The following is an 11,913-nucleotide window of genomic DNA, read 5'->3' as shown; positions in this document are numbered from 1 at the left end:
TAAATTGTTGATGTATTGGTGTGAATTTTCTTATTTTTGTAAAAATATCAAATCAATTATAAAGATTCATCGGAAGTACAAAACACCCTAAACATAATAAAAAATACATCTGAAGTACAACTCCTCCTCACCTGCTTTAGCCCCAACGACCACAACACGTGCTTACCTAAGCTTGAACTTCAGCAAATTCACCACAAGAACCATTGGCATTATATAAGCAACACGTACACGTATGTCATTAAGGCTGGCATATGGAAGCATCGATAATGTGATTAGGAACTTGAAGTTCAATCATTTGAAAGAGAAGGAAAGGCTTACATAAGAAAGGGGAAGTTGGCATTTCAGTGGGTCGTTCTGGCGACGTTTGGTCATTCGGTGGTCCAAAGACCTTGATGTAATAGTTATTACATTTGAGATACTTTGTACTTTCGATGGATTTTTATAGAAAAATATTTATATAGCGGACTGGCCCAACTTTGCGTCGGCTGCTCGATCCAAACTAATCATGCGTCTCACAACTAATACCTTATCTCCTTAGTCAATCAGTGTCATCTCTCTCACCCGCATCTCTATCTTCCTCGCGTCGACGACCGCCCACCTGCTCCCCCGTGTCGACGGCCGCCCACCTCCTGCTCCTCGTGTCGATGGCCCCACCTCCTGCTCTCCTGAGTCGCACCCACGGAGACGCCACCGGGCGGTAGACTTGTTGCGACAAGCCCCGCGCTCGCCGCGTGCTCCCCCGGCCTTGTCGCGAGCACAACAAACACCAATGAGCTCGAGGACACAAGTTACGAGCTACGCCCCCGACATGGTGCTGCGTGTTGCAACCCCGGCAACAGTCGTTGCTAGAAATGGTGGTCACATGAGCTGCGGCAGCAGCCGACGCTGGAGCGAGGTGGTGCGTTTCTGGTGGCGTGGAGTCGACATGCTACAACAGACACAATTTTGAGCTAGAACCGGCTTTTCCTTTTGCTGGAACCGACGAGTTTTTTTTGTTGTGGCTAGTGATGGCAAGGTAATTTTTCTGGAATTTTGGCTTTTTTTTGCTGGAATTTTGGCTTTTTTTGCTGGAACCGACGTTTTTTTTTTGCTTCAACCCGGTAAAAAATTTGGGCGCATGGGCCATTTTTATAATAAATCTTGGTGCTTTGAAAAAAGAAAAGTGAAGCTTATAGGAAAAAAAAAGACTGACGCCAATCCATACTTCTAGCCCCCCTCATGCACGACTTAACAGCAACTTAAGGTGACAGGCCCACGGCCTGACCCGGCCAGAAGTATGTGATGACTGCTTTTTGCCTCGACAGACCATGGACCAGCAAGCTGGTGTATATGCTTTGCGTCCTCGGCGATACATGGATCACTGCCAGACTATTTAGACCGCGAAGTAGCCTCCAACGCTAGCGATGTGGTACTAAAAAGCATCCGGCCAACCGAGCGGTGTGCTCGTCCCGGCCAGCAGCAGCTAAACGCTCGCTGGACCACCTTCTAACCTGCTCAAAAAAAAAAAAAAACAAACCTGCTCAACCGGTTTGTGGAAAATATGAGATGGCTAATAATGTGTTGTTTGATCTGACCCGTGTAGGGATATATATAGAGGTACAATGGAGGGAGAGAGACTTGGAGTAGGGGACAAGTCGTACATGGTTTAAACCAATCCTATCTCTAACTCCTAATCTTTAACTTAAACATAATTATACTTCTAACATTCCACCTCAGTCGTAGCGGGAGTGAAGCGGACGATGACGACTGAATTTGAACTTTTGTGCTTTCGTCGTCTTCTCCGCCGCGCCATCATCAACTGCGTCTCTGATGGGTCGGTGACTGCGTCCCCTTTTGGTGCCTTCCTGCCTTCTCCTCTATTCCCTCCCGCAGTCACAGCGGGAGTGGCGTGGACGACGCGGACGCTGTTGACTGGAGTTGTTGCCGATGTGTTGCTGTAGAGCAGGCCATTAATGTTGATGTCGATGTAGCCGATCATGGTGATGTAGCCGTGGTCGATGTAGTCGTGGTCGATGATGTAGTCGTCGTGGATGATGAAGCCGCACAGAGCCGGAGGCGCAAAAAAAAAGCGCTATGACAGAGCTGCAGACATGGATGATGCACCTTGTGGATGTCAGAGGGTGCCATCGGTGATGAGTCCACCGGTTTTGCCAAGACCGAAGGAAGCCCATCGAGCACACATCGGTTTTGCCAGAACCGTGTGACCGTGTAGGGTCGTCACTGTAGTGTCGCCGTGTCGATGCAGTCGTGCCGTCGTGGATGACGCGGTCGATGCCATCGTTGTGACGCGGTCGTTGCCGTCGTCGTGGTCGCGTCTTGCAGAAAATTCTGTCAGAGGACGCTAGGTGTCCATCTTGTGGACAAGGTGGCGGCGGTGTGTTGATGAAGATGTTGGTGAAGTCGACGTTGATGAAGACCTTGGCGATGAAGTGTCGGCCACGGCGTCGCAATGGCGCGTCGACAATGATGCGTCGCTTGGAGGTGTCCCTCGAGGCGACGGGTGTCGATGCCGTGAAGAAATATGTTGGCTCGTAGCCTGGCATAGTCGTACAGCGAGATGTTCGGTCGATGCAGACGCAAGGTTGATGCAGGCTCGGATCGAGGTCGGTGTAGCCGACATAGTTGCAGGCTGGGTCGGTTGTGTATAGACGTCCGCCATGTGCGTGGTTTGGAATCTGGCTCGGTGCAGATCGCTGTTGAAGTAGTCCGGAACAGAAGAAGTCGATGTAGCTACGATCGGTGTACGCTCGGAGGCGTAGTTGACGACTCGAGATCCGATCGATTAAAGCTGTCGGTGCGGGTCGTGCGTGGCGCGGAGAAGCAGCCCGAAACGTGCATGCCTCAGAGTCGATGGAGTCGCGCGGCTGTAGTTGACGGCGGTCCTCGATGCAGATCAGGTCAAGCTCGTGACACCCTCCTGGTGTACGCGTTGTCGCGCCTGGGATCTCGCCTGGTGCGTGTCCCTCCCGTTTTGCACGCGCGCTAGATGCGCACGGATGCCCCGGCTGGATTGTTGTAGACGCTTGTGGCTTTGCTTTCCTCCGTTGGTGCATGCATGCACCGCGAATCGAAGTAGCTTGGAGGCTGGGGCTGATTGTGCGGTCGATGAGGTCGCTCGATGGAGGAGAGACGTGGAGGCGAGAGTCCCGACCGTCGACGCACTCGTACGCGCGGCTGGCTGCTGACCGCCCATGGTGTTGATGTAGATCGCATCGGGAAGGTGTCAGCCATGGGCTTACGCGCACGGCCGGAGGAAGCGGAGCCGCTGCTTGCATGTGTGCGCGCGGCTTCAGAGGAGACCTTTCCGTTCGGATCGCTTCCGCGCGCAACAATGGATCTGCAGTAGGATTTGAGGGTCCGATGGAGTTTATTGATGGTTGAGAAAATTAAACCTAGATTGGAATTCGAAATTTGTAGCTAAGCAAATCTAAAGAACCAATCTAATCTTTGATCGATCAGGTGCCGCGTCCCCGGGGAGAGGAGATTGATCTCCCCGGGGACGGCGCGCTGCGGAAGTAGGGGAAGGTCCTAGGATCGGCGTCGTTGGACAAACCGCTCTAATACCATGTGGAAAATATGAGATGGCTAATAATGTGTTGTTTGATCTGACCCATGTAGGGGTATATATAGATGTACAATGGAGGGAGAGAGACTTGGAGTAGGGGACAAGTCGTACATGGTTTAAACCAATCCTATCTCTAACTCCTAATCTCTAACTTAAACACAATTATACTTCTAACACGGTTCTCCTCACAGCTCCTCCCCACCTGCTCCGGCGCCAACGACGACGACGACGCTTGGCTAGTTAGCTTCAACCTAAGCAAATCACCACAGGAATCATTGGCATTATATACGCAACACGTACACGCATATACAGTCCAGTCCAGGTAAGGTTGGGAATAGAATGGACTGAAACTAAGGTTTCAGTTTGGTTTTCCTGTTAGATTATTGTGTTTGCTTGGTTTAGATGGGCTGAGAATCTAAATCAATTTGGTGTGGTTTGAATTTTATAAAATACTGGATTGGACTTGTTTGGTTTCAAATTGTTTCATCCCGTGGACAAAATCCAGTCTCCAGGTCACTACGGCTTTCTATCAATGCACGATACCAAGAGGAGCTCCAGGTCCGGCGATGTCGGCGATAGTGGAGAGGTGGGCGGGGCTCGGATCGGTGGTGGCGACCATCATCTTCCTCTGTTCCTTGGAGCAGAACTACGTCCCCCCCCCTCCCCACCTTCCGCCTCTACCTCACCACATGGGCCGACAAGCTCGCCGCATGCTTCAACCCCTACCTCCAGATCACCATCTCCTAGCCCTAGTATGGCGTCGAGCGCTTCCACCGCAGTGACTTCTTCCCCGCCAATGAAGCCTACCTCAGCGATGCCTGTGCCCGTGCGCAAGCTCAAGCCGAGCACGACAAGGACAGCAAGAACCTCCGGGTCTCCATTGACAACCAGGAGGAGGTCATTGACAACTTCTCCGGGACCACCTTGAGGAGGTCATTGATGACTTCTCTTGAACTCCTACCTTCCTTTCATCCACGGCGAGGGCCGTGTTGTCACCGTCAAGAACCGCCAACGCCGCCTCTTCACCAACAATGCCAATGGCAGTTGGAACCCCTACCGGGGCAAAAGCGTTTGGAGCCACGTCCCCTTCAAGCAACCCGCCACCTTTGACATGCTCTTCATGCACCCCCTGATGAGAAGGAGGCCGTCATCGACGAGCTCATGGCATTCCAGGAGAGCAAGGAATACTACGCCAAGGTCGGCAAGGCGTGGAAGCGTGGGCACCTCCTTTATGGACCACCCGGCACCGACAAGTCCACCATGGTCGCCGCCATGGCAAACTTCCTCGACTACGACGTCTATGGCCTCGAGCTCACGACGGTCAAGAACAACACCAAGTTGCGGAAGCTCTTCATCGAGACCATGGGCAAGTCTGTCATCATCATAGAGGACATTGAGTGCTCTGTCAACCTCACCGGAAAACGCCACAAGGACAAGAAGGTCGCACGCAACAAGGACTCCGACAAGGTGAGCGGATCATCATCTTCACCACCAACCACAAGGAGAAGTTGGACCCGACGTTGATCCGGAGGGGTAGGATGGACAAGCACATCGAGATGTCCAACTGCCGCTTCAAGGGCTTCAAGGTGCTCGCCAAAAACTACCTAGATGTCATCGAGCACAAGTTCTTTGGGGACATTTAGTGGCTGCTCGAGGAGACAGACATGTCGCCCGCTGACATTGCAGAGAACCTGATGACTATGTCGAAGAAGAAAAAGAGGGAGCCCGACGAGTGCTTGACATGCCTCGTGGAGGTGCTCAAGCAGGCCAAAGAGGACGCGGCGGCGGCCAGGGTGAAAGAGGTAGAGGAGGCCAAGGAGGCTGCAACAAAGAAAGCCAAGGAGAAAGAGGAGGCAGAGGTGAAGAAAGCCAAAGAGGAAGACAAAGGGAAGGACAAAGCATCGGAGGACCCAATGGAGATATCAACAAGTGAAGTGATCTCAAGCTAGGAAGCCAAGGAAAAAGAGTGAGCTTGTTCACTAGTGCTCCCTTGCAAAAGAAAAATGCAGTGATCTCACTTGTAATGCTGCTACATATAAAGCGTGCAACAATACAAAATGCTAACAAGACCCATTGAAGGATGATGAAAGCAAGCTGATGCTCTCAAGCCTGCTTAACTTCATCAACGGGCTATGGTCAGCATGCGGCCATGAGAGAATCATCATCTTCACAACGAACAACAAGGAGAAACCGGACCTGGCACCGGTCCGGAAGGGCAGGATGGACAAGCACATCGAGATATCCTATTGCCTCTTTGAGGGCTTCAAGGTGCTTGCCAAGTACTACCTGGACATCATGGAGCAGGGCTGTTTGGGGAGATTCGACGGCTGCTCGAGGAGACCAACATGTCGCCCACCGATGTGGCAGACAGCTTGATGCCAATGTCGACGAAGAAGAAGAAGAGGGACCCTGATTATTGTTTATTAGGCCTCATTGAGGCGCTCAAGCAGGCCAAGCAGGCCAAGGAAGACACGGCAGTGGCAAAGGCGAAGGCGAATGAGGAAGAGGAGGCAGAAGCGGAGAAAGCCGAGGAGAAAGAGAAGCAAAGGAGAAGAAAGGAAAGGAGAAAGACGACGGGAAGGGCGCAACACCGGAGGAAGCTAAAGGAGACATCAAACAAGGTGATGAGTTAAGTGACAGGAGTAGAGTGAGCATGTTAGTGCTCTCTTACAAACACAAACAGATGCAATGTTTGTTTAAATAAAATATGTATCACTGAACTGAATAAAATAATATTGGTTTCTCTTCTTAACTATTAATTCAGATAGGAAGTAGCCATTATAGTGTTGCTATATACTAGTACATTATGTTATGCACCCTCCGTTCCTAAATATAGGTCTTTATAGAGATTTCAACAAGTGACTACATACGGAGCAAAATGAGTGAATCTATACTCTAAAATATGTCTATATACATCCGTATGTGGTTGTCCATTTGAAATCACTAAAAAGGCTTATATTTAGGAACGGAGAGAGTAATACCAAATAGTAACATGTTATTGTTGTAACAAAAACTAAGTGTCATGTCATACACACCTTGTGGCAACTCCTTGTCATAGAAGCACCTCTGGAAACCGGAGCCCATGTAGACTGACGCGTGGAAACCGGAGGAGATGATGGCGTCGCCTACATCCATGACCAGAAGCGTCGCTCCTATGAAGAAAGGCCTGCCCACTCCTCGCAACTGGAGGAAGTGATCGGAGACGTAGCCTGCGCCGAACCTCCCCGAGAAGTTCCAGATGCTGCAGAGCGACACCAGGTTGCTGGTCTCCCTAATCGTGTAGCCTAAGGGAGCCCCTGATCTGGCTGACGTTGTTCACCTTGGCTAGCCCCGATCCCATCCCGCAGGCCATCGCAAGGAAGAGCATCCAGAAGTCAATTTTACACATGGCCTGCACCACATTCAGGTTTTATTTGTGCGACGACATGTCCTGACCAGATCCAACAAGCACAGTGCTAGAGCTGGCTCTTCTCGCTGTTTCGGTTCCGTCTTCTGAGCTCTTGCAACAATAACTGCTGGAGACATGATCAACAGCAGGAGTATCGTGAAGCAAACACTCTGTCCAGCTGAACTTATCATGAATACTTGGTCGGAGATTATGACAACCTTCAGGTACCCAGCAACAGTAACGGCCATGAGAGAGAAGGCATCAAGGAACTTCTTGTTGTACCGCCGATGAGTGCTGTGGACATCGACAAAGTACATGAGCAGCAATGCAATGGCTGTGGCCAGTGGGTAATATCGCTAGCATAAGTATGAAACTGCCAGGATCAATATGGAGAGTGTGCTGTACCTGGACCAGTATTGCTCCACTCAAAGCCCAGAAAACCCTGTTTGGAAAATGCATAAATCGTTTAATACCATATAATAAAGGAGTAGGACACATCTGTACTTGTGTAACAAGACAAAACATGATACACTGCCTAATAAATGTGCCTTACGATTGCTAGTTTGCTACGTTGTCGAGAAACTGAGTGCAGGTCAGGATTATTGAGCAAAGTGTGTGCAATGTTGGATCCACATCGTCAGAGTTGTGAATATAGTTAGCTGAAAACTCAAGACAATAACGCTGAAAGTTCGTGCAATTAACGCAAATGATAGCTCCACCCATGCAGTGTGGCAGATAGAGGATTTCAGGAAACAAACATGGTGCTGAAAGGATGAGGCCAGCAAAAGAAGGCTGAATTATTGCCTCTCTGGTGTCTCTGGGCCAGAACACATTATAATGAAACAATGACCGTGCCTACACAATTCTACTCTTCCTCTAGAACCAATAATGCTGCCTCCAAGGGAGCCAGAATTACTACAAGTCTAAGAAATAACATTACTGTACTTTTCTGCTACTCTCAGCATATACATCATCTGTATACTGTGCTATGCCACCAGAACAGATTTCTCACAGTCACAGCACATAAGAAAGGAACTGAAAGCAAACAAAACACATGGTTCTTGTGATTTTTGATTCCTCGCAGTCACAGCAGAGGATGTGGCACTTTTGATTTCACATGGATTTTTTTCATACTTCTGATTTCATCAGCATACTTTGGATATTTTGATTTCAGCATATACGTACATCATCTACACATGGTTGGATTGTAGCATGAATCGCTATCGGTCTAATTAATCACATCATTTAGGTACTGACGCGGAGCAGAGGCTGAACACTAGTACTTAGCAGAGTACAGTAAGAAAGAAAGCCAAGCCAGCGAGGGGAATCAGGACGGCAGTACCTTCACGATGCCGCGGCGGTCGGGAAGTTCTCGACGGCGGAGACGACACCGGCCGTACTATAGGAAGGTCTGCGCCTGCGCGGCGAGCAGCATGTAGAGGCAGACGAGCGGGATCGGGGTCGGCGAGGAGGACGATGGGGAGGTACCCGGCGGCGCAGAGCGCGGCGCCGACGAGGAGGACGATGCAGGGGCTTCAGCGGCCCACGGGCGCCTACGCGGAGAGGACCCCGGCGTTGGCGCCCATGTCGAAGAAGGCGACGGCGTCGAGCGCGGCCCACCGCGTCCCACGCGGCCATCGCCGCCTCCCCCCGCTAGAACAGAGGAGGAAAAAAAGAAAAGCTTAGTTTTTGGCTCGTGATGTATCTGCTTCAAGGCTCCAATGATGTTTACTCCAAAATACAGCTCCGATAAGGTGGGGCCTCTTTTATGCTGACACGTAAGGAACAGCAGGTGGGACACACACTCTTCGTATTGACAGCGTGGGCCAACTGACAAGAAACCACAGCATTTTTTAAAATAGAAAAGTTGAACATTTTTCTTATAGAACTTTCAATCTATTTCCTTTCTATTCATCATGTCATAGCAGTAAAAAACACACAAAAAAATACATTTCTGTCCACAGGCCATTTAGCGACGACCCCGCCGTTATCGCTTATCTCTCACCGGAGCTAGACCAAACTTGTTGTAGTAGACAATCAAATAGTCGTCGTGCTAATGCCCCACAAGACCAGTGCACCAAAACAATAACCGTACCTATAGAAAAATTAAACATGATGGAAAGACAAATTATCAATTTCTTTTGTGAAAATGAACCTATAGCGTTGTCCAAATTATTTAGTTTTTTTTTACATAAAAGTAATTAGAAGTGGTCCAACTCAAAAACAAAGTAACTAGAAGTTGTCAGTGCGTTTTGATTCGCGGGGCTATATTTTATGGTGTGTGTGGCTATCTTAATTATGTGTGAGACTCAGAGCATCTCCAAAGCTCATCTATAAATTTGCTCTGGCAGTTGTCCACAGGGGGACCAACACGCGGACACAGATGCGGGAGCCGGCCATCCAACGTTGCATGCATACATTTCAAGCATTATTGTTTGAATTGATCGGACAAAATTCATGCAATCACGACAAATTTTATATAAACCGAATGAAATTCATTACATTTTGAACATTTTTTTAACTAAAAATAATACCAGACTAAGGTAAGACTAGTCTACGGCAGTGTCCTTCGTGGGACCCAAGCGGTGACGGCCTCCCATATTCTACTTCTCGATGATGGTGGCTGGCACGGACGTGCTGGCCACTGTTTCATCGATCTCCATGAAGCCGGCTCTTTATCCGCCGACAGGGCGTGGTTACGGATTCGTTGATGGCGGATAGCGCGGTCACAGGCACAGGCGGAGGGGTACGACAAGGCGTCGTCGATGGCAGCCACAATGCATGTGCCGCCATGCTCCCCCCGTGACGGCCTAGAGCAACACGTCGCTCCTCGGCGAGCTGCCTTGGAGCGCCGATGGTGGTGGAGTAGAGTGTTGTCTAGCTCGTATTCGGTGGGCTCATGGGCCACACAATCGGGCTTTATGCCGGAGAACTCCTCTTCTTGCTCGTCTGATGCCATGGACATTGTGGAGAAAATTGTGCAAGGAGGGGAAGGGAGCGGACTGTGGTGTGGTGCGATTTTTTTCTAGCGGGAGGACGGCCGGGGCCAACCAGCGTTCTGTTTAATGACGGGCGGCTCGCGGATGCATTTGTGGCCGGAGTTGATTTCTCGGAAGATGCAGGGGTTCGATGGAGGAAGGTGAGCAGCCTGTGGCCGTTTGAATGCGGCAAGGAGGCGTGTTCAACCGGGGGCGGCGCTCTCTTGGCCGTCATGCGCTTCAGTGCCAAGAGGGGGAGATTGTGTCTGTCCTGCGCCGACGTCAATGCGGAACAGCAGCTCTCTAGCGGCATGAATGCGGGCAGCTGGCAGCGGGCGAGAAAGCGCACGGGTGTGGGTGGGTGTTTCGGGTGGGCCAGGGTGGTCAGACGCGGGCGTGACAGCGGTCCGGATGCCCGCAAAGCCCCTGCCCCACTATGTCTCCGGTTTGCAAGAAAAAGTGCGTCCGGGCTGCCCGATGTACCGATACAGACCTGTGTTGGATGACACTGTCGGAAATATACCCTAGAGGCAATAATAAATTGATTATTATTATATTTCCTTGTTCATGATAATCGTTTATTATCCATGCTAGAATTGTATTGATAGGAAACTCAGATACATGTGTGGATACATAGACAACACCATGTCCCTAGTAAGCCTTTAGTTGACTAGCTCGTTAATCAATAGATGGTTACGGTTTCCTGACCATGGACATTGGATGTCGTTAATAACGGGATCACATCATTAGGAGAATGATGTGATGGACAAGACCCAATCCTAAGCCTAGCACAAGATCATGTAGTTCGTATGCTAAAGCTTTTCTAATGTCAAGTATCATTTCCTTAGACCATGAGATTGTGCAACTCCTGGATACCGTAGGAGTGCTTTGGGTGTGCCAAACGTCACAACGTAACTGGGTGGCTATAAAGGTACACTACGGGTATCTCTGAAAGTGTCTGTTGGGTTGGCACGAATCGAGATTGGGATTTTGTCACTCCGTGTAAACGGAGAGGTATCTCTGGGCCCACTCGGTAGGACATCATCATAATGTGCACAATGTGACCAAGGGGTTGATCACGGGATGATGTGTTACGGAACGAGTAAAGAGACTTGCCGGTAACGAGATTGAACAAGGTATCGGGATACCGACGATCGAATCTCGGGCAAGTACCATACCGCTAGACAAAGGGAATTGTATACGGGATTGATTGAGTCCTTGACATCGTGGTTCATCCGATGAGATCATCGTGGAACATGTGGGAGCCAACATGGGTATCCAGATCCCGCTGTTGGTTATTGACTGGAGAACATCTCGGTCATGACTACATGTCTCCCGAACCCGTAGGGTCTACACACTTAAGGTTCGATGACGCTAGGGTTATAAAGGAAGTTTGTATGTGGTTACCTAATGTTGTTCGGAGTCCCGGATGAGATCCCGGACGTCACGAGGAGTTCCGGAATGGTCCGGAGGTAAAGATTTATATATAGGAAGTCCTGTTTCGGCCATCAGGACAAGTTTCGGGGTCATCGGTATTGTACCGGGACCACCGGAAGGGTCCCGGGGGCCCACCGGGTGGGGTCACCTGCCCCGGGGGGCCACATGGGCTGTAGGGGGTGCGCCTTGGCCTACATGGGCCAAGGGCACCAGCCCCTAGAGGCCCATGCGCCAAGATATAGGAAAAAGGGGAGAGTCCTAAAGGGGGAAGGCACCTCCGAGGTGCCTTGGGGAGGATGGACTCCTCCCCCCCTCTTAGCCGCACCCTTTCCTTGGAGGAAGGGGCAAGGCTGGGCCTCCCCCCTCTCCCCTGCCCCTATATATAGTGGAGGGGAGGGAGGGCATCCATACCTGAGCCCCTGGCGCCTCCCTCCCTCCCGTGACACCTTCTCCTCTCCCGTAGGTGCTTGGCGAAGCCCTGCAGGATTGCCACGCTCCTCCATCACCACCACGCCGTTGTGCTGCTGCTGGATGGAGTCTTCCTC

At 50.5% G+C, this 11,913-nt stretch overlaps 1 protein-coding gene across 1 annotated transcript; it reads right to left on the bottom strand.

Annotated features, from left to right (window-relative positions):
• Nucleotides 1-1,553: 1,553 nt before the first annotated feature.
• On the bottom strand, nucleotides 1,554-8,619 carry LOC123088535 (uncharacterized). Its single transcript, XM_044510738.1, has 4 exons — nucleotides 8,296-8,619; nucleotides 7,359-7,395; nucleotides 6,601-7,247; nucleotides 1,554-3,337 (listed from the first exon to the last, which is right to left on the bottom strand). Exons 3-4 carry the CDS (start codon nucleotides 6,698-6,700, stop codon nucleotides 1,950-1,952), a joined length of 1,488 nt encoding a protein of 495 aa, XP_044366673.1. The 5' UTR covers nucleotides 6,701-7,247; nucleotides 7,359-7,395; nucleotides 8,296-8,619; the 3' UTR covers nucleotides 1,554-1,949.
• Nucleotides 8,620-11,913: the final 3,294 nt, after the last annotated feature.

The sequence above is a fragment of the Triticum aestivum genome, chromosome 4A, assembly GCF_018294505.1.
Source record: "Triticum aestivum cultivar Chinese Spring chromosome 4A, IWGSC CS RefSeq v2.1, whole genome shotgun sequence".
NCBI classification, from domain to species: domain Eukaryota; kingdom Viridiplantae; phylum Streptophyta; class Magnoliopsida; order Poales; family Poaceae; genus Triticum; species Triticum aestivum.
This window is presented reverse-complemented; position numbering and strand designations above follow the sequence as displayed.

Bases quoted from the DNA above. Each gene is read 5' to 3' on its own strand.
- LOC123088535 (XM_044510738.1), bottom strand. From the start codon at position 6,700: ATGGATGTAGGCGACGCCATCATCTCCTCCGGTTTCCACGCGTCAGTC. The intron at 3,338-6,600 runs GTGTGTATGACA...ATCCTACTGCAG, and splicing joins TGACAAGGAGTTGCCACAAG to ATCCATTGTTGCGCGCGGAA.